General features: G+C 47.2%; 1 protein-coding gene across 1 annotated transcript in view; it reads right to left on the reverse strand.

The window, feature by feature from the left end:
* LOC129343819 (potassium voltage-gated channel subfamily KQT member 1-like) overlaps positions 1–23287 on the reverse strand; it is a 513626-nt gene that overhangs the window by 471125 nt on the left and 19214 nt on the right. Inside the window, exon 2 of the mRNA XM_055000183.1 lies at positions 9377–9467. Coding sequence (XP_054856158.1) covers positions 9377–9467 — 91 coding nt within the window. The remainder of the gene's footprint in view (positions 1–9376; positions 9468–23287) is intronic.

Raw genomic sequence — 23287 nt, forward strand, 5'->3', positions numbered from 1 at the left:
CATCAGAAGTAAGTTTGTGGCATAAACTTTTTTTTAAATCAACTAAACATTCTGGAAGGAATAAGTCTGCAACTCGGTCCTTAGTAGAAATCCAGTGTTTTCATCATAGCTTCTACTGGCTGCTTCTTTAGCTGAGGTCCTTTCAATATTATAACAGTTGTTTAGAATAAACACAAGGGTTTCTAAAAGGCTTTCCCCATGCCTACTTTTCTTCTTCAAAATAACCAGCATGCTCCACAATCCCCCAAGGTTATAGTGAACAAAGTAGCTGCATACACTCCTCCCAGCATGCAAATTAAGTAGTTCACCCCCAACAGCCATCTTTCCCAGTGGCGTAGCGTGGGTTATGTGTGCCCGGGGCAGGAGGCGGTGTCCCTGCCCTTGCTCTGGGCCCTGTGTGATGATGTCACTTCTGTCATGTCATCACACAGGGTGTGCCTCCACCACCACCTCCAGAGCTCTCCCACAGTTCAGGCCATTCGCCTCACCACCCCTTACATCTTCTCCACAGCTGCTCACGCCACAGCTGGATGCCAAGCTAATGGTGGTGGCGCAGGCAGCAGGGGGTGGCACGGGTGGTGGGAGGGGCAGCAACGCAGGCTGTGTTGAAGAAGAAGTAAGGGGCGGGGGAGGAAAGTGGCCCGAACTGCAGGAGCAGGGAGAGGCAGGGAGATGAGCAGGGAGGAGGGCCACCTGCCACGCCACCTGCCACGCTGCCAGGGCAGCCAGCTCGCTGGGCGCTGAGCTGGTGGTGGCAGCAGCGTGAGGGGTTGTGAAGAAGGGGCAGGAGGTGAGTGGCCTGAATCACGAGGGCGGGGAAGGGTGGGGAGACGAGCATGGAGGTAGGCCACCTGCTGCACCGCCAGGGCACCCAGCTCACTGGGTGCCAAGCTGGCGGCAGCAGCACGGGCAGCTGCAGTGAAGGGGCAGAGAGGTGAGCTGGGAGTGCTCTCAGAGAGGGGCCATTGACGTGACACACCCTCAAAATTTTGTGCCTGGGGCAGTTGCCCCCCTCGCTCTCCCCACGCTATGCCACTGATCTTTCCCAAAGCTCTACATATATTTTAAATTCCACTTCTAGGTTTAAAACACCAAGTTGTATGGCAGCATTGTGCCAGGTAAGACTCTGAAAAGGGCTGTTATCTAGTGTGCACCTCTCACAGGACCCTGTCCCTCTTTCCCACTGCGTCTTATCACAGCTTCGTGTTGTAGCAGGTGCAAAATGATTCCACTTAGTGTTCCAATATCTTTATTTGTATTTAGCCATAGGCCATTACAGATAACAGGGAGGAACAAAGACATGGAATTAACTAAAATTAATATAACATGACTAAAAGAAATAAAATTTAAAATTAAATACAGCCAATGGACCGTTTTCAGTTGTCAAATTCAGCTAGAACAACAAATATATACACAGTTAGTAGCAGCAATAAGTATCCTCGATACTCAGTGTTGAGTAAATCCCTTAAGAACAGCATTAACCCTTATTTCTTTTTGCTGCCAGGGCATATGAGGCCATTTTATAAGATACGTTAACATCAGAATCGATTAATAAAATTACAATCTTCTCAGAGTCTGAGTAGCCACAAAGGTCGGACAAGATCTCAGAAAGAATTTTAGTCCTGGGATGAACATACAACGGGCAGTTAAGAATGGAATGGGGTAAGTCCTCAATTGCGGGTGTTCCACAGGGACAGAGACGCTGATCCTTGAGTATTTTACTGTAGCGACCTGCTAAAACTGCGGTTGGCATTGATTCAAAGCGAAGGGAAGTAAAGGCTGCTCTAAGACTGTAGTTTGCAATATTGACTAGGTAAGAAGATCTAAAATGATTACACTTAAACAATTTAAACTAAGGGCTGACTGTGAATTCTAGATCACCTGTCTATCTGTCAGAGCATCACCCTTGTAAACCCAATCTTGAAGGTGTCAGTTATTTGCTGAGGAGCTGAGAAGATCACTGGGGATGCAGAATTTGTCTAATAAGTTGGGGAAAAGGTGATGGTGCACCAAGTCTTTAGAAAGCATTAAGTTAAATGCCAGATGTCCGATTCCACTTAGTGTGTTCAAGCGAGACGTCTTCAAACTTTTCTGAAAGGCAGACTGCCAGGTAGTCCTCCAGTGGCACACATGGATCCCAGCATAGGCAGTGCTTAGATGAGTCTAACTGAGTGTTTCCCGCTGACTGGCAGTGGCTCTCCTGGATTTCCAGTACAGAGGCCTTTCCAAACATCTGTTCCTTTTACTGGAGAAACTGACTATAGAAGATCCACTCACAAAGCATGTGCTCTACCCATGTGTCGTTCCCACACTTCTGTTTTTGGTGGGTGTTTTGCTGAGTTGCTCTGGCAACTCATCCTCTACACAGACTCCCCACAATCACTTACCTTATGCTGTGAGATTGCAGGACAGCTGCCAAACAGTCCCTAACAAAAGCAGTTTTGGAGAGGAGGTCGGGCACTTTTGTTATCATAGCCTGAAATCACCTGCCCCCCTTTCAGGTTTTTTTTTTAAACTTGGTACATGCACAATTGCATTCAGCTTGTTTTGCAGGGAGGCTTCCGCGGCTGAACTGAAAAGGAAAGTGCTTTGGGGGGGGAACTGGGCAGAGATGGGCGGATTCTTCAGTGCTTTAAGCGTTCAGATGCCAAAAAATGGGGGAAAGCTGCTCTGTCAACCCGCAGCAGAAGAAAACACTAGAGAAACTGCGTTCCCAGTAAACATGTGGAAGAGGCAGCAATGAGACAGTATGCATAAGTTTTGCAAACGTAGACGTGAGGAAGCCTGAGGAAAAGCCGCCAGAGATCCATGGGTGGGCTATGCCTGTAAGGACGTGTGGAAACAGCCCCTGAGAGTCAGCCACTTCCCCTGATAAGAAGGGTAACTGTACACGTTTTTGGGGGGGGGGGGTGAGTGGTAACACAGATTTACATACATTTATTATTAGCTTTCTACCTTGCCTTGTTCGCTCACCGGAGCCCTCTGCCGCTCCACACCGAAAGTGGTTCATACAATTAAAAAACAAACTATTTCTCAAAAGCCCTGTTTTGTTCCACCCAGAATCCAGTCTGCATTTTGTTGACATTTGATTCCCCCTCCCCTTTCACCAATTTTAACATGTCAACTGGTCAAATATTTTCTTTGCCAATACATTTTTCCAGGAAGAGTTAGTTACTATTTATAGAGAAACTGGGTTACGAAATGGACTGTTTCTAGGGGCGAAGCTACAAGTGACGAATGACACTTGAACGGCAAGTGTATTTCTCCCTGTTCACTTGCGCTCCACTCAATCCACCTGCTGTTCAAGTGTCATTCGTCACTTGTAGCTTGGCCCTAGGATGCTAATTTTCCCTTCTGGATAGCAGTATTATATTTATTTATTATCGTTCATGCCCTGTCTTTCTCCTCAGTGGGGGACCCAAAGTGACTCACATTGTTTTCCTCTGTTCTATTTTAGGCTTTCACAACGACAGCGTGAGGTAGGTTAGGCCGAGAGAAAGCAACTATTCCCTAGGTCAGCCAGTGAGCTTTGAGGGCAGAGCAGGGATTCAAAATGGGATCTCTCAGGGCCAAGCTACAAGTGACGAATGACACTTGCCTGGCAAGTGAACAGACTCACATGTATTCCTCCCTGTTCACTTGTGCTCCACTTGCCCTCCACTCTATCACTACGTGAACAGGGAGGGATACATGTGAGTCTGTTCACTTGCCAGGCAAGTGTCATTCGTCACTTGTAGCTTGGCCCTCAGATCCTAGTCCGACCCTCTTATCACTCTACAGCACGGACTTTCAGTCAGTTAGGCATTATATGTGGTCAATAGATGTGTTTGTAGCTTCCATGCTATTGCTCTGTAGAAAGACACCTGAAACACTAGCCATAAAAGTGGGGTTTCACCGGCACCAGCAGGAATCCAAGTGGCAAAGCAATGTGTGAGGAAATGTATGCCTCACTTAAATATTCATGACACCTGCTAATAGCATTCAACAAGTCAGAAGTGATAAACTCAGGTTTGTGAGCAGATGTTAAGTGGAGAGGACGTTTAACAAACAGAGGTTCTTAATACCTCAAAATGCAACTCCAGCTCCTGGCGCTGGCTGTTCGAGAGGGGATCACTCTTTCCTGTGGGTGTTCATGCTCAGGCTGGGTAATGCTAAATGCATGGCCCTTCCGCTGGCATAATGGGCTTTATTCTAAGCTCTCCCCCAAACAGCACAAGCAGCTGATACGTTGCCTCCTCATTCCCTCCCCCCAACCAACTTTCTGTAACTGAAAGAGATCAAGAAAGAGGAAAAGGAAAATTAGAACAGAGAGAGACATAGGCAGGCAGGGAGGGAAACAAGAAAATAAGAGAGAGAGAAACTGGAAAAACTAGGATAGTTTTAGGTGGGTAGCTGTGTTGGTCTACATTAGGAGAGCAAGATTTGAGTCCAAAAGCGCCTTAAAGGCCAACAAGATTGCCATGGTGTAAACATTTGATAGTCAAAGCAGGGCTTTTTTTCTGCTGGAACGCTCTGGAATGGCATTCCGGCAGTTCTTAAAACTGGCCCCCCTGCTTCTGGCCCTTTTGGGATGAAACATGCCTGAAAGGCCAGGATAAGGCCCGATTCAGCCTGGAACACTCCCGTGCCTGGTAGCAGCCCAATCCTGGCCGTTTCAGGCCCAATCCTAGCCATTTCAGGACCAAAATGACTAAAACAGGTGTGAAACCGTCAGGATCTGGCCCCAAAAGGCCAGGATCAGGCACAAAACAGCTCCTCCACCCAGTAGATGCCCAATCCTGGCCATTTTGGGCCCTATCCTGGCCGTTTTGAGCCCAAAATGGCCAAAAAGGGCCCAAAATGGCCCAAACAAGCCAAAAACAGCCAGGATCCATCAGCAGCCCAATTCTGGCTGTTTTGGGCCCAACTTGGGCACAAAATGGCCGAAAGGGGCACAAAATGTCCAAAATGTGCCAGAAACTGCCAGGATTGGGCCCAAAATGGCCAGGATTGGGCCTCTGCCAGGTGGGGGAACACTCTTCTGCCCAGCATCAGCCTGATCCTGGCCGTTTTGGGGCTGTTCCTGGCTGTTTTGGGCACAAAATGGCCGAAATGGGCCCCAAACAGCCAGAATCAGGCCAGAAAGGGCCAGGATTGGGCCGCTGCTGGGAGGGGGAACACTCCCCTACCTGGCAGTGGCCTGATCCTGGCCATTTCAGGCTCAAATTGGGCTGAAACGGCCCAAAATTGCCTGAAATGGCCAGGATCGGACTTTAAATGGCCAGGATTGGGCCATTGCTGGGTGGGTTAATACTTCCCCATCCAGCAGTGGCCCAATCCTGGCTGCTTCAGGCCCAAAATGGGCTCAAAATGGCCGGGATTGGGCCTGAATTGGCTTAGAGCAGGGAGGCAAGTGGACTCGAATCACGGGCGTGCTCCTGGGGGGTAGCTACGCCCTATGCAATGACATCACTTCCCAGAAGTGATGTCATCGCATGGTCCTGGGAGTGCATGCGCGTGTGCACTTTGCACACTTGCATATGCTACCACTGAGTTCCACCACCTCTTTTCCCAGAAAAAAAGCCCTGAGTGGAAGTATGTAGGGTTTTATCCAGCCAGAAAGTGGGAGGGGTATTTAAAGGGTGTAAGGTATAATAATTAGAAGTGGGCACGATCTGGAAAACAGACCTAAATTAGACACGGTCTGGCCCAGTTCATGGTTTGTGAACACACAGTTCGTGGGACTCACCTTTTTCACAAATTTTAGTATGTTTGGGCAGGTCCATTGGTCCGTGGTCCTTGAGTCCAGACATCCTGGCGCCAATCTATCAATTCTCTAGGTAATGGAGGGGATGTCTGCAGACCTTTTGCAGCCCTTAAAAACTTAATAGGCAGCTCTGCATGCCAAGCAGATAGCTCCCATTCTGCTTTATGGAGCAAGGAGCAAGAATGAATTCCCTAGGCAATGGAGGGGTGGACATTCTGCAGCCAATCTTAGCACTCAAAACCTTGATATGCAGCTCTGCCTGCCAAGCAGAGAGCTCTCATTCTACAAGGGAGAGGTGGACATTCTGCAGCCAATCTTAGTCCTCAAAACCTTGATAGGCAGCTCTGCCTGCCAAGCAGAGAGCTCTCATTCTGCAAGGGAAGAGTGGGCATTCTGCAGCCAATCTTAGCCCTCAAAACCTTGATAGACAGTTCTGCCTGCCAACCAGAGAGCTGCCATTCTGCTCTATGGAGCAAGGAGCAAGAATAAATTCCCCTAGGCAATGGAGGGATGGACGTTCTGCAGCCAATCTCAGCCCTCAACACCTTGATAGACAGCTCTGCCTGCCAAGCAGAGAGGTCCCAATCTTCTCTATGTGAGCAAGGAGCAAGAATTAATTCTCTTGGCAATGGCTGGGAAGTTGTCTGTGTGGTGAGTGAGGGAGCTCTTCCCCCACCCTTTTCTGTTTGATTTTGCCACATTGCAACTTTTTGGTGCTGCTAGCCAATGCAAGTCAATTGGCATTTGCGACTCCAGTATCTACTGGAAGTTTTCTGAGGGCGGCTGCTTTGGGGGGGGGGGGCGGTCTGTAACTGGAACAACCGAAATGCAATCTTGACTAAACTTGGAGGGTGGCTGGAGAAGAGGCTGCTGAAGATTCTCTGTGAGTTTGGGCTCTGTGGGTGTGAAGGAGTGGAGCCAGGGCTGCCGGAAATGACAGACTACAGACCAACAAACCAGTCCGCGAACTCAGCTGGTCTGAAAAGTTTGTGGTCCGTAGTCCATGAAAATCAATGGACCATGGGATGGCAGTCCATGGAGTTTTCCCGGTCCATGCCCACCTCTAATAATAATATTGTAATTAGCTTGATGGAATTGGGGTGTGAAAACCAGAAAATCAGTTTCTGAATCCAATATCCTTATTAAGCCCTAGAGGGTCTATTGTTACAAATTTGCAAATAAACTCTGTTTCAGCAATCTTGTGTTGTGTTTCTCTGCTTGAGAACTGTGACTCTTAGGTCAGCAATGGAATGTCCTTGCAAATTAAAATGTTCTCCCGTTGTTTTTTGAACGTTGTGATTTTTGATATCTGATTCATGTCCATTTATTCTTTTTCTGTTTATCCAAGGTAGAGAGTAGAAGGGCATTGCTGACACTTGATAGCAGGGCTGGATCTAGGGTTGCCGGTGCCTGGGGCAACCCTAGCCTGATACTGTGCACACGCACAGCGCGCACACACTCCCAGTGCGGCGTGATGACGTCATTTTGGTGATGTCATCACGCGGGGGCTGGAGGCAGCGTGCGGGGCTGGGAAGCCACTCGCGCCATTTGCTTCTCTGCAGGCGTATGGTGCAGGCAGCCTTGCAGCCCCCTGTGCTGCCATTTGCTTGCCCCGCAGGACAGGGGGCAGCTGGCTTGCCGTGCACTCCCCGTCCTGCAGGGCAGGCAAAAGGCAGTGCAAGGGGCTTCGAGGCTGTCTGCGCCATGCGCCTGCCCTGCAGGACAGGGGGCGGCCGGCTGCCCCCTCTCCTGCAGGGCAGGTGAATGGCGTGGGCGGCTGCGCTGCCCTTTGCCTGCCCTGCAGGACGGGGTGCACTGCAAGCCGGCCGCCCCCTGTCCTGTGGGGCAGGCAAAAGGCAGCATGGGGGGCTGTGAGGCTGCCCACGGCATGCACCTGCCCCGCGGAACAGGGGGCGGCCGGCTGCCCCCTCTCCTGTGGGGAAGGCGAATGGTGAGGGTGGCCGCGCTGCCCTTTGCCTGCCCTGCAGGACGGGGTGCACTGCAAGCCGGCCGCCCCCTGTCCCGCGGGGCAGGCAAAAGGCAGCATGGGGGGCTGTGAGGCTGCCCACGGCATGCACCTGCCCCGCGGAACAGGGGGCGGCCGGCTGCCCCCTCTCCTGTGGGGAAGGCGAATGGTGTGGGTGGCCGCGCTGCCCTTTGCCTGCCCTGCAGGACGGGGTGCACTGCAAGCCGGCCACCCCTGTCCCGCGGGGCAGGCAAAAGGCAGCATGGGGGGCTGTGAGGCTGCCCACGGCATGCACCTGCCCCGCGGAACAGGGGGCAGCCAGCTGCCCCCTCTCCTGTGGGGAAGGCGAATGGTGTGGGTGGCCGCGCTGCCCTTTGCCTGCCCTGCAGGACAAGGGGTGCACGGCAAGCCGGCTGCCCCCTGTCCCATGGGGCAGGCGAAAGGCAGTGCGGGGGGCTGCGAGGCTGCCCATGCTGCCGCCTGTGCGCTCCGGCAGCTGGCAGCTGCTCCCGGCGCCCCCTCCCTGGCAGCGCCGGGGGCAGACTACCCCCCCTGCCCCCCTCGATCCAGCCCTGCTTGATAGCATTTATAACGTTAGAAGATGAACAAGTGAATGAACCTGAGATTGTATAGTTGGTTCTGTTAGGTCCAGTGAATATGTTGTTGGAGTAAATATGGAGATAGAGTTGGCATCTTGGTTTACTGCAGGCTCTGATCCCAGAGTTCATGCCCATGTTAGGAAGCACATTGTGGTGTGTAAGGAGTTGCTTAAGGTTGGGGGAGCTAGGTTTGTCACCCAATGCCTGTGACAGAGCAACATCATTGTCCAGCATAGGTTACGGGTCATTAATGATTCATTAAACTGCTTTGATCTGGAAGCTGTATGCGACCAACAGAGGTGGGCTGTTTCCACATGTCTTTCCCTCACGGAAAATCGCGCAAAACTTACGGAATGACGACATCTTCATGACTCCATTTTGTGGCATGATTGATGATGTCATTGCACCAGGAAATGGTGTCATGACAGGAAATCACGCCATGAAGACTCGGTTGTTCCATAATTTTTGCGATTTTCTGCAAGGGGGAAAGATGTGTGGAAACAGCCGTGTTCTGTAGTTGCTTTGTTTGGGCATATCTTGTAGCAAGTCATCCCTTTGTATCTTTTTGGCTTTGTTGATCTGTTTTCTTACTATACACAAGGGGTATTGTAATTCTAGAAATCTCTGTTGTAGATCACGCAAGTGAAAATCTCTGCCAGAGGGGCTGGAGCAGCTGTGGCTGCAGGTGGAAAGTATGATCATACGATCATGTGGTTGGGCTCCCAAGGGCCACATACAGTTTCGTCAAGGCTGGATCTGTCCCGCAGGTTGCCAGTAGTCATCCTTTTTCTAATGCAATAAATTGGATTCCTGGCCAGTTAGAAACATCTAAGCCAGTGAGGTGCTGTGTGGCATCTTCATGTGTTAGCCATGCGGCCCAGTCCCCTTGAGGTTAAGAAGTTAAGACTCACTGAGCTCAATTTCGAGTCTGATTTCAAGTATGCCCAGATTGACAGTTTAAGGGTATCTCACAATTTTTCATTTGGAATTTAGCTTGTTTGGTTTTTCATAACAAAATTCTGACATGTAGACATTTCATGCAATATTTTAAGTTAGATTACTTACCATCCAAAAGAGTGTCCCAGTAGCAAATTCTGAGTAATGTTCTATAGTGGATAGAACACTGAAAATTAAACAAACCAGCACCAATAGAAATCTGTAAGACCAAAAGAGAACAGGCATTCAATGACATGGCCAAAAACTTTAGTTTTTCACTACAAAATTGTATTTCATCCATAGGCAGCTTTCCTGTATGCTAAGAACAAAAGCAAGAACAAAAGCAAAGTTGGGCTTCTATCAGTGTTAAAATAATATATAGAGATATAAATTTAAATTTAAAAAAATAAAAAGGAAGTATTGTTGCCATTCCTAAGGACTAGTTTAGGAAGAAATCAATTCAGAAATTGTGATGATAAAATCTATATGCTATTCATCACAAACACCTTTACTTTCTTTAAACAGAGATAATTATCTCTGACTTAGGGCTGATTATTAAGCTTGCAGACTGAATTCTATTTATCCATGAATTGCTGCCTATATTCAAAGCTAACTTCGCAACTGAACTAAGGAGAGTTGCACCCTTCTAGCTCACTGACCTCAGTGGCTCTGGAGGGTGCAATTCTGCTCAGGGTTGCACTGTCAATGAGATAGCAGCACTGCGTGCCTCTGTGCTGCACAGACCAGCATGCTCAGTCCACGGGCCATGCCCAAAATAACGTAGGCAGTTGTTCAGCCCAAGAAGACATGCTTGCATTAATGTGTTGTCTGCTGACTCAAACCTTTAGAGATAAAGCAAATCAGTTTGAGGAAGCATAGTGCATAATGTGCTTAAGGTATGTCACTGTCATAAGGCATATCAGCACCTTGCAAGTGATAAAAATGCCGCTCCATGTGGCACAATTTTTTAAGCAACACTGATAACAACAACAACATTCAATTTATATACCACCTTTCAGGACAACTTAATGTCGCAGTCAGAGTGGTTTACAAAGTATGCCATTATTATCCCCACAACAAACACCCTGTGAGGTGGGTGGGGCTGAAAGAGCTCGAGAGAGCTGCGACTAGCCCAAGGTCATTAAGCTGGGCTTCATGTGGAGGAGTGGGGAATCAAACCTGGCTCTCCAGATTAGACTTGCCGCTCTTAACCACTACACCAAGCTGGCTCTCATACTATGGTTGACGGGTGCCGACTCAACTCGTAGAGCTAGGAATTCATTGACTTGCATTGCTCCAAACACTGTGAGGGCAAAAGAGGGACTTCAGGCTTTCCTCCCGAGCCATTTTTTTTTACATTAGAAACATCCACGGGGGTGGGCTGTTTGTCCCTTCCTCCGGCTTCCCATGTCCATCTCCAGATTACTTGGTGCCAGAGGAAGGGACAAACAGCTCTTCCCTCCCACAGTGGCTGTTTCCACTGGCAAAAACAGTGTGGGAGGGAAGCATGCCGTTCCTTCTTTCCTCTTGCATTGTTTGGAGCCAGGCGGGATGATGAAGACATTTTGAACAGTTTGTCCCTGGTCTAACATTTGACCATGAGCCAGGCCAGGCTCCTGTGTCCCAACACTTGTCAAATATAATATTTATTTTGTCCCTGAGCCTGAAGGTAGACACATGCACCATGTGTATGTTTCACTACACTTTAAATACGACTTTCTTCACCCTCAGATTGCATTCTCATTCTCTTAGAATACATTATACAAAACTGCAGAGTGATGCAACACAGAATAAAGTTTCAAGTAGCACGACAAGCTAATTAAAGAGATATTAGCAGATTAAGCATATGATTTTTACTAATTGTCAATTTGTAGATCTCTCTGCCTCATTAATTGGAAGGAAATTGTTCTTAGATGATGCCAGCAGATGTTGTAGAAGGCACCATCCTAAACAAGGCATCTGCTTTGTCTCAAAAATCTGAATCCTGATTAATCTGGGGCACATTTTAAATTCATTTGACTAATTGGCTAGGAGATGCAGCCTTAGTTTCAAGTGATGGCACACGTGTTACTGAAGCAATCTAACGGAAGGTTAGTGGTATACAACATGCATGCATACAAATATTGTTTTTATAGTGCAGAAACCCCCATCTATATAATGTTATGATCAGAATGTATAAGACGCTCTAAATTACACCAAGGAGACCAAAGACTCTGGGAAGAACACCCATTCCCTGAGAAAGGAGTAACAAAACTGCTTAATTGGTCAGCTAAGTGGAGATGAGTTTCCTGCAAGGAGATAACCATTTGCCTAACTGCCAAGAAGGGGTCAGAAGGCTATTTAGATCATCTGAGCTGAGCAATAAAACAAAGTTGATTGGAAAAAAGGTGGGCCAGGCCTGACGAGGGGCACCCCTTCCCAAATTCACGATTGAGTGAAGGGAAATCCAGCCTGTTGGTGCACAAGAAGTTAAAAGATCAGGATACCCCATCAACAGTACTTAAGCAGGACCAGGAGCATGGAAGGGACTGAGGGAGGGGGGATATGCCTCTATTTCTTAGGTTCCAATGGTCTTGAGTCCATTCCCGGAAGATGATGCAAAGTTAATTTCCATGTCTTTAACTGTAGTCTAGCATCACCCTGTTTTATTTTCTTAATTCTGCAATTGCAGTCCTACAGCACTGAGTTCCACATGTTAGATATTGGTTGTACTGTGATATCCCTGATATCCCTCTTCCCTATATATGTGTGCTCTATAGTATAAGCCATGTTGTAGTGAATAAAGTTCTTTGTAATTTAAAAGCTCCTGTACAAACAGCCTCACTCGTGTTTCTAACAAATATGCACACATGCTACAAACTCCTGATTAGACTGGGTTGGAGAGCAAACAGGAGAAAGGGGTGTGAGAACATCCACGCTCCATGCATGCACACAAAGCCCTACCAGTGCTCTAAACCACTGGTAAACGAGGCAGGAATCAGTTTGGGTGGTGGCAGATCCAAAGTAACTAGTGGGAAGTGGGGAGAAGGAGTAGAGAGCACCCTCACTGTCCTGCACATGCACACAGCCCCCTGCATGCTGTAACATACAATAAGACATTATTTTGCTCCTCTGGACAACACAGAGGTCCTTTTCGCACTGGGACTTTAAAGCATTTCACTATATGTTCTGCTTCCCATGTTTGCAGGAGTTTCACACTTGCAAGATAATTATGGGACGCAGAACTGATGTTTGTCCATGGTATCCCTGATTTTTCCCCCTGCAGACATACCATGATGTTATTTTGACGCCTCTACCGAGTGGCGTCTAACCCAATTAATGTCAGCATGAATTCTGTCTTCCACTTCTGCTTCTCTTCTCCCCCCTCTCCTTTTCCCCAGGAGCTGATTGGTCTGTGCAGAATTAACCACTCCCACCCAACTCTGCTCACTGAACTCCTTCCTCCCTGGTATGAAAGCACTCTCTTATTTTTTTTCCAAAGCTAGGAATGATTCCTAAACCTGCTGTTTATTCCCTGCTGGCTTTAAAAGCCAGGAAAGGGTTAAATGGCTGCTTTCCCCTTCCTCCCTTTGGGAATGCACACACTCTCTTCTTTCCCCAAAGGCAAGGTTGTAACGTTGTAACATTGTAAGTAACATTGTAACATTACTGCACATTCCTCCTGGCTTTAAAAGCCAGGAAAGGATTAAATCGCTGCTTTCCCCTCTCTCCCAGGCATGTTTTGGGCTTTGCCAAAAAGAAAAAAAAACCCAAGCATTTTGCACAGCCCTTTGCAAATCAAAGTGGCAGCAAGGGAAAGAAGCAGCAGCATTTTAACCCTTTCCTGGCTTGGCTTTAAAAAAATGAGTGGAACAAGCACAAAAAGTACATGTTTTTTCCCCGAACTCCACCACCAATTGCCTCTCCAGTGGGCATGGGACAGTCCAATCAACAAATGGGAGGTGGGGTTAGGGTTCCAACATTGCAACTTTACTATGCCTGCTCAAAGTTAAACAAAAAAGTGTGATGTGAATTGCAAAGTCCCAAAAGCCCAAAACTGCACCGAGGCTTCAAAGTCCTAAAATGAAAAACAAAACGCCAACTCGAAACTGCCTCAGATAGTGTAGAACGTGGGGGTGCCATGCCGAAGCCATTGCGATAGCAGCGAATGCTCATAAATGGCAGTTTAAACCGTGAGTGCAAAAAGGGCCAGACTCTTCCATGTCTTCTTGTCTTTGCAACTGTGTTGTTTCCTGTAACCTGCTTTCTGTTTACTAGTGTGTGTGTTCTGAACATGAGTCCTTGGATTTATCAGTAAGTTTCTGTGCCAGAGAGTCAGCCTCATCAGATATTTATGGCTTCCCTGCAATCCCAATGTTAGCCATTGATGGCATCTTCATTTAAAACAGGGGTCCCCAACATGGTGTCCTTCTTTAATTCCAGTTTTATCTGCAGCAAATACCTGGTGATTTTACTCTGTGCAATGCCATGAAAAACATCAACTTCCATTTCCATATGTTAAGCTTCTATTTTTCTCCTGGCCAGCTGGTAACACTAATCACAAGTGCCCATCATCATATCCTATAGCACCAAGTTCCACATGTTAAGTATTTGTTTGGTTTGAAGATGTCCTTTCTTTTACTTCTTCTGTATCTATTGCCCACCATCTTCGTTGGTTTCCCCAAGTCCTAGTGTTTCTGGATAAAAAATGTCTCTCTTTTCACTTTTGCAACACCCATTCATAACTTTATTAACCTCTATCACATCCCCATTAGACTTTTTTTCTCTTGCTACTTTACTTCAATGTTTATTTACCATTTTTCTCCCTGAATAGGCCAACTCATCTATGGCTCCAGGGCGCAGCACACTGGCTAATAACGTTACTAGTTGCCCAGTGATAGCAGGAAAGCTCTCAGCAATTCATGCCTCTGTCCACCAATCACCAGCTGATTGGTGAGAGGAGGCAGGCCAAGAGGCAGGCTGGTGAAATGGGCGTGAATGCATCTGCATCTGCGGGCTATGATGTCTCTTCTGGTGTGACCCAGAAGCACCAGGGCTGATTCTCTAAAACTCAGCCCAAAACAACTACATTTTGGTTCAAGTTTTAGAGAATCGGCCCTGGCATGATGTTGTTGCTTCCGGGGCACAGTGGAAGTGATGTCGCCGCACAGCCCAGTGCATAAGGCACTCACACAAACCTGTAAGTTACCAGAGCTCCCTACCCCAACACCCATTGCTGGGAGGGGGGGAGGACTGGCAACCCTATGGACTATGGACCATAGGCCAAGAGTCCTTCAGCTTGTACCTCTGGCCACACCTAAATTGTACACCTGGCAGGAGGATGAGGGGACAGACGCTAAGCTCAGATGGTACAACTGACAGAAACATCCCCGCCTGCCCTCCCTGCTCCTTAAAAAGCACTGGATGTCTTCGGTGCCCCAGAACTCTTTAGCCACTTTGTTTCCCCTTTTCTGTACCTTTTCCAATGCTACAACATCAGAACTGGTCACACCATTTCAAATGCAGCTGTATTGCAGACCTATGCATAACGATACCGGCTCTTCCCAAGATAGAAAGGCCATCGTACAAATAATATACAGTCGACTAAACTGAACTTTTCAATTCCTCTCCTATTAACCCCAGTTGTGCCACAATCAGCCAATATTTTAATTAAATAGCCACCATGACCCCAAGGTTTCTTTCCTTGTGAGTCATTGCCAATGCAAACCCCAATTAAAGTATACGCAAAGATAGGTTGGGTTGCTTTAAAATGCATCACTTTAAACTTCTTGACATACAACCTCAGAAAACATGGTCCCTATCCTGTGCAATGGCCTGCCTGAGGAGGTCAGGAGAGCCCCCACTCTCCTGGCTTTCCGCAAACAATGTAAAACCGAATTGCAACCTATGTGCTATGTGCCGGGTGGAATCCCATCGAATAATAGACAGACATTTCACGTTTGGTTGAAATGGCCACAACTTTATTGATTACATCCCTTTGTAGCATTGGCAAGGCATAGGGCAGCCAGTTCCCTGGCATGGAAAGGCCCTTTGCTGTCCGATGTGCTGTTCCCCCAGCCATGACACTGGCAACTGTGAGATGGCAAGTGACGTTCTGCTGCCCACAACTGCTGGATGGCCCTTGCCACCTCTTTTGACTGCAGGGGTGAGCCGCCCATTATGCACCGCTCATCCCATTAGGATCTGGCCCAATACTTCAAAACCACTTAACCTCTAAAGTTGTGACTGGCCCAGTGGCTGCCCCTAAACAAGGGGTGGGTGGACAGGAAAGCATCGTGCTCCTGCCGTTGATGTTGGTGGATGGCACCAACCACACTTCAGCATATGAACTTCCTTTATTCAAAAGGCTTTTTACTCAAATAGGAGGGGAGTATTGTAGGGAAGGGATCTCAGATGACCTGCTAATGAGTTAGGAACCATAGATTTCACCACTATGCTGTATTGGACTCCTACTAATACTATGTCTTTGTGAACTTTTATCTATTTACCCTACAGCATTGTTTATGGAAATGTTCCTGATATTGACTGTACCAATCTCACACAGTGTAATCTGCCTTGTGTCTCAGTGAGAAAGGTGAACTATAAACAAACAAAAAACCCAAACGTCAGGAACTACAATGCCAAGACCATGGCAATACAGCCCGGAAAACCCACAACAGCCATCAAAAAACCCAAAATTTTCCTATGTAGAAGTCATGCTGATTCTTCCACAGTAGGATTTAAATCAAGATAGTTAGCCTGTCCGTAGTAGTGGAAAAGAGCAAGAGTCCAGTAGCGCCTATAAGATTAACAAAATTAGTGGTAGGGTAGGAGCTTTTGTGAGCCACAGCTCACTTCTTCAGAAGATTTTCGTCATTCATATGCTTAACCTTTGAAAACAGTTATCAGCAGTTCACCTAGAACAAAGGCTAACCAGTGTGTAATTTCCTGGATCGTTCCAGATACATTTTTAAAGATTGACATTACATTTGCTTTTTTCCAAGCCTCTTGTAAGGAGGCTAATTTTAGTGACAAGTTGCATAATGACAAGTTAGGAGGTTAACAATTTCACTCTGGACTGGAGTTCTTTAAGACTCATATGTGCCATGCAGACTAGGGACTTACTAGTTTTTCAATTTGTCCATTAGCCTTAAACGTCATCTTTTTGCCATCTTTCATCATCTCTGTATGACTCAGTTCCTCAGACAGCTGCTTCAAAAATAGCCATGCAAACATGCCCCCGCACAAACCCTTGGTGAAATTAGACCCATCACCAATAATCTATTCCTACTTTGCTATCTAGATTATGTAGGTGCTTGCACAGTAAAACTTATTAAACAATTACTAAAGCCAAACAGAAACAAACTTGATTAAATGGCAGCAGGGAACACCTACAGAAAGTCTAGTAATCATGCTAAGCAGGTTTTATAACAAGGCATGCATATGAAAAAGCATTAGATACAGCTAAATAACTGGATATACCACATGCTGATGTTTTAAAGACTTGGGAAAATGCATATTGTTCATCTCAGCATAACTCTGCACTGAGTTTGGTGTAGTGGTTAAGAGCAGTGGGACTCCAATCTGGAGAACCGATTCCCCACTCCTCTGCTTGAAGCCAGCTGGGGGACCTTGGGTCAGTCACAGCTCTCTCAGAGCTCTCTCAGCCCCACCCACCTCACACGGTGATTGTCATGGGGATAATAATAACATACTTTGTAAATTGCTCTGAGTGGGCATTAAGTTGTCCTGAAGGGCAGTATATAAATCGAATGTTGTTGTTGTTGTTGTTGTTGTTGTTATGAGTGCTGTAGAAGCCTCAGTCCTGCTCCTACATAGCAGGGTTGCTTTATGGCAAAATTGATAACACCACTGCCTTTGAGAAAGGGAGAATTCTGCACTCTCGTGGAGGTGACGAAAAAAGAAATCCAAAATCTTCACAAAACAGAACTAAATTACTTGGAAGGGAAAGAATTGCTGGGAGTTTCTTGACTTTTTCAAGGACTCTGCACTTCTGTTGGGTGTGTGTCTCACCTCCCAAGTAGTAAAAGCTGTAATATTTTAAACCAAAATAATGGCTAAATGGTGTGGGCATAAGGGAACAGCATCATGTCATTCATCACTGATGACATCATGACCACTAGCCAATAGGGACTGGTGATATGCCGACCACCAGTACAACCACATCTGCTTTCCACATAAGCTTGCAAAGTGAGGAGAGGCATAAATTAAGTGAACTCTGCATGAAAACAGGGGGGTCCATACAACTCACCAACAGGTGCACATTTACTCAGCTAATCTAATATGACTAGAAGTGGGCACAGACCAGAAAATGGACCAAAATTTAACATGGACTGGGTGTCAGACCTGTGGCTAGATAATGTCTATACTCCAGATTACCTTCTGCAATCAGACAAGAGTCCGTTGTTTTCAAAAAGTTTACTGAAGAAAGTATTCATTATAGTCCACGGGCCCAGATACAATATCCAGGCTGGTACACGTGTATTGTTACGAATGACAGGCAAAGCATGAGGTACAAAGTATTAGATCCCAGCAGACCCAACCTCCCCCCATAGTTCTCAAAACAATCCCTTTGAAGCTGAGAAAGCGAAAGTTTCCCAAGGCTGGAAAAGCGATAGCCAAAACAATCCTCTTCTGTAAGATAGCTGCTGGGAACATCTTGGCACCTGTGAACAAAGCACTTAGAATACTGAAAGAATTAAAATGGAGTCTCTTTGGTTACATACATACACTCTAACCCTGACACTGGGCTGGTTCGGTGTTCACAAACTAGCAGGTTGTGGTATGCCTGTTTTCCATGGACCCCACGGACTTTTCGCCAGTCCGTTAAAGCTGCCCCGCCCGGCTGGCAAGTGGTAACGAGAGCGCTTTAACATTTAAATACCCCCTTGCTCCAGGTGACTGGCGGGCCACCAGTCAGCTGGAGAAAGGAGGGTTAGAATGCTCCTAGCACCACTGGCAAGCAGCACCTGGGGTGCTTTAACATTTAAATCCCCCCTTGCTCCAGCTGATGGAAGCAGTCAGCTGGAGCAAGGGGGGTAAGAGCACTCCCAGCACCACTGGCAAGCGGTGCTGGGAGTGTTTAACAATTAAATCCCCCTTGCTCCAGCTGACTGGTGGGCCACCAGTCAGCTGGAGCAAGGGGGGTTAGAGTGCTCCCAGGGCTGGCTCAGACCTATAAACCAGTCGGTTCACGAACTGATGCTGGACCATGAAAAGTTCATGGTCTGTGGTCCATGAAACACCATGGACCATGGATTCATGGCTCGTGGGTTTTTCCCGGTCCATGGCCATCTCGAAATATGACCCTTGGCAATTAGCCCCAAGATCACTTCTCACTTCTCTTCACAACTGCCGCACAGAAATAAGAGGTAAATAATATTTTACATGAAATTTGCTATAGAGCCCATTGGAAGTGTCAAGATGTCAGTTCTCTAGCCAGAGCAACACCCTATTAACTCTTGTTATAATCAGTAGTTTTCCAGTTTTCCTCGTTCTAGGCCCAGATGTCATCCAGGCCGTTCATACTCATGGGAGCGAAGAGTCTTATCTATCCAGCCCAGCCTACGACCTTGATTTCCTCGTCTTCTCAGGCCTTTACAGACAGGATTAGGGGGGAGGCTGGGAATGGGTGTTTGAAGTGTTGTAACTTCCGTTTTACATGCCATTCTCAACAAAGCTTTCGTTCAGCCAGGGGCCTCTCCAGCCCTTGGATTATGGACACCTGTATCCTGAGCATAGTCTTTCAATAAACTTTTTGGAACCAAGAGACCTTGTGCTTCTTGCAGAAGGGGTGGGAGACGAACTTTAGATAACTGGGATTCCATAGTCTGACATTTTGTTGAGAATCCCTACTCCCCCCGACCCCTCACCTAGGAAAGATGGATACCGGATGTACTCCGACAGACCCGTCTGATACTGGAACGGAGAGTGCGGGGCCAACAATGCTGCCTGACGGTGGGACCGCGCAGGCGAGAGCGAGCTGGGAAGGAGCACGGCCCAGAGTCAGCGCGGGACGAGACTTTGCCCCCTTGACATCTGTGCCAACGCCTCGGCAGTGGGGTCCGAGACCCCGGGACAGCAGGGAAAGACGTCGTGGAACCATGTTTTCCTGCTCCACGATGGACTCGAGTCTAGCCCCAGTGTCAGAAAACCTGGGGACAACCGAAGGTCCGGTTTGGGAAACTGGCCAGGCATCCACTTTCACTGCGGGAGCTGCAAGAATCAGCACCCTTCCCCAGTATCGCTGGGATGAGGCTACGGGTTGTTTGGTGGAGTGTTCCCTGCCTGGAGAGGGAGGTAGTTTCCAGGATTGGACTGCCTCCCCCCTAGTCCTGTCTGCAAAGGCCTGAGAAGACGAGGACATCAAGGTCATTGGCTGGGCTGGACAGATAAGACTCTTCGTTCCCATGAGTATGAACGGCCTGGACGACATCTGGGCCTGGAGGGAGGAAAACTGGAAAACTACTGATTATAACAAGAGTTAATATGGTGTTGCTCTGGCTAGAGAACTGACATTCTGACAGGAAGACTTAATGAAGCAGTGGAGTTAGTGGCAAAGGAATAATTAGCTGTGACACCTTTGCAAAGGCTTTTTCTAATGAAATAACACACACACTCTGATTTGGATGGCAGGTATAATATATGTCAGGCAGAAGAAATGCTTAATACATCGTTAGGTCTACTTATGGATCATTTTGATCCAGTTACCGGGATGAATACTGACGAGGATCCTGGGATCTGTGAAGGTAACCCTTTGTGCACTGGACCCTTGCCCATCTTGGCTGCTAAAATCATGAACGAGCCCTTGACGTCAGTTCAAGGTATTGGTTGTCACTTACAACGCTCTTCACGGCCTTGGTCTGGCATACCTACGGGACCGCCTCCCTCCCTCTGTCCCTCCACGGCAGGAGGAGCATGGGGTCTCAAACTGTTTCAAACAAGGTCTCCTGCAGGTTCAACCCTGCACAGTGGCGAAATCTACAGCAGCCCATACATTGGCCCCTACCCTGTGGAACGGCCTGCCTGAGGAGGTCAGGAGAGCCCCCCTGGCTTTCCGCAAACGATGCAAAACTGAATTATTTTAAAAGGCTTTTTACTCAGACAGGAGGGCTGTATTGTAGGGAGGAGATCTCAGATGATCTGCAAATGAAGTAGGAAGCATAAACTTCACCATCATGTTTTATTGGATTCCTGCTAACGCTTTGTCTTTGTGAATGTGTATCTATTTACCCTATGGCATTGTTTATGGAAATGTTCTTGATATTGACTGTACTAATCTCACACTGTGTAATCCGCCTTGAGTCTCAGTGAGAAAGATGGACTGTAAGTGACATTAAACAAACAAACAAACAAATTATAAATTAGCCATTAACTCATGGGGTCTTCTCTCAACCAAAGAGGTGGTTATCTGCCTGCTACTTCCAAAAACAATGTGGCCAGTTATCACCCAATTGCTAATCTGCCCTTCCTAGGCAAAGTGATTGAGAGCTGGGTGAAGGTGGGGGGGGACATGCATTGTCCCCTGCTGTGCACCTGATCCCAGCTGGGTGAAAGCAGGGGTGGGCATGGACCTGATCCCAGCCAGGGCTTCCCACTGTGGCACGCTCTCTGGAGGTCTGGCTGCCTCATCTGGGCTTCCCTCCACAGCAGCGCCCTCTGGTGGCGCACCAGGGTAGGAAGTGAGTTGTCTTGAATATGCTTAGCCTTTTATATAGTAGGATATTTTCCACTTATTTGTGTATGTATGTAAACATATGTGTACAAATGTGCTATATTTTAAGCACTCATGTTAAATAGTATTTAATTACTTCCTATTCCTATCCAGAACTCTCCAGATTTTGGTTTTGAGCGCACGTACTAGTGTTTGATCCCTAGAACAAGGCAGTGGCTCTGTTGGTACAGTTTACCATTGATCCCTAATGGCCTGTCTGTGCTGATGGAGGGGGTCTTGGGGTAGTGCTGATGCAGAGCTCCAGACTTGTATTAGTGGGGAGATTTCAACATTTGAGTGTGCTGCAGCCCATGGCTGCCCTGACAAACCTGGATCCATCTCAACAGTTATCTGACCTGCAGAATTGACAGGATACATGATCTGATTTTTTGTTCATATCAAGATGATGATTATATAGAATGGTCAGAATACGACTGCATAGTGCTTAGATTTATGGGACCAATACACCTTTAGCCTCTGCAATGTTCTATTCCTGCGCATCTGATGGCATCATGGCTCCAGAGATTCTTTGATAATAATGATTATCTAGAATCTTTTAGTTTTTGTTTCAGACCCAGTTCTGGTGTCAGACTCAGTTCTAGGCCAGCCCAGTGGCAAGACCCAGGGAATGTGGTGCCCCTGTGCTCTAACAGATGATCTGTTCTGGGAAATGAACAGTAGGAGCACATCCCTGTTGGTTCTTCTGGACTTTGGAACAGATTTTGATACTGTCACTCATGCTGTCCTTCTGGGACAAATTAGGGGGTACTGTTTTGCAATGTGTTAAATCCTTTCTGGAGAGCACATTCCAGAAAGTTGTACTGGAATAGTTCCATCCCATGGCTTGTGTCTTACAGGGTGTCACAAGGTTCAATCTGCTCTCCCGTGCTATTAAACACATATATGAAACTGCTGGGTAAGATCATGCAGAAATTTTTGGGTGAGGCTAACACTTGTGCACTGGCTCCTTGCTCATCCTGACTAAACTTCTGGCAATGAACTGTATTGCTGATGGAGAACATAACTTTTCATGGAAAAGGTGTCCTGGCTGATTCCCCCCCCCCCCCGCCCTGCTGATCTAGGTTGGCTATTGGAGAAGATGCATCTGGCCATTGGAGAGGCTCATTGGGATACACAGGTGATAGCAGTTGTTGCGACCCTTACTTTCTCTTGGGTAGATTTTTCTTTTAATCTTTCCCTTAACACCCTCTGGGTAGTTAGCTGCCACCAGGAATATTATATTCCAAGATTTTTTATTTAAGTTTTCCCTTTGGTAACGTGTTTAAGCGTCAGGCTCCTTCGTGGTTCTACGTGGCCCTGAGGATAGGAATGGGATATAGCAATGACAGCTACTCTGGGATATAACAAAACAAAAACTTTTATTTAGTCAAGAAGCGTATCTGTTTCCTTAACGTAGTTCTCGGTTCTTAAAGTTACTTCCTATAAACTCATTCACACAGATCTCTTCTAAGGCTTCACACACAGTTAGCCTCCTTCACTAGACTCAATAGTTCTCTCACAGAAATGCTTGAACTCCTCAGGCAGCACACAGCTGGCCTCTCTTTCCCTGACTCTCATTCACAGAAATATGAAACCTGCTCAGGCAGCACACAGCCGGCCTCTCTTTCTCTGACTCTCATTCACAGAAATGCTGGCCTCTCTTTCCCTGACCGAGTGTCCTTTCACAAACATGCTCAGTTCAGGTTCCACACAGGTCATATTTCTCTCATAAATACTTCAGTATACTCAGGCAGCACACAGCTGGCCTGCCTTCTTCAGACTGAAACTTTTCTCTCTGCCCTGTCAGTCTCAAACTGCATTCACTCCGCCCACACTCTCAGGGCCAAGCTACACATGACGAATGACACTTGAACAGCAAGTGTATTTCTCCCTGTTCACTTGCCCTCCACTCAATCCACTTGCCGTTCAAGTGTCATTCGTCATGTGTAGCTTGGCCCTCAGTCATCAACCAATCATATCCCTCTCTTTCACCCCCACTCTTCACCCATCTCACACCAAGCATTTAAAGATACATGCACACATTTACTTGGAATCATTACAGCAGTGCTCTAGGTTTATCAGCTGCAACCGCTTTACTGAAGCCACTCTATATGAGTCTGCCCTTGAAAAATGTCCAAAAACTACAGCTTATTCAAACCGAAGCTATGTTGGCTTCCAACTGATTTCTAAGCCCAATTCAAGATGCCAGTCCTGTCCTTAAAAGTACCAAAATGGCCTGGGTACGGGATACGCTAAACACCAACAACTCCAAATAGATTTGACACTCAGAAGCCATGCTGCAAGGTCCCCCATTTCTGGAAGCAGGG

This window comes from Eublepharis macularius, chromosome 16 (genome assembly GCF_028583425.1).
Source record: "Eublepharis macularius isolate TG4126 chromosome 16, MPM_Emac_v1.0, whole genome shotgun sequence".
Lineage (NCBI taxonomy): Eukaryota > Metazoa > Chordata > Lepidosauria > Squamata > Eublepharidae > Eublepharis > Eublepharis macularius.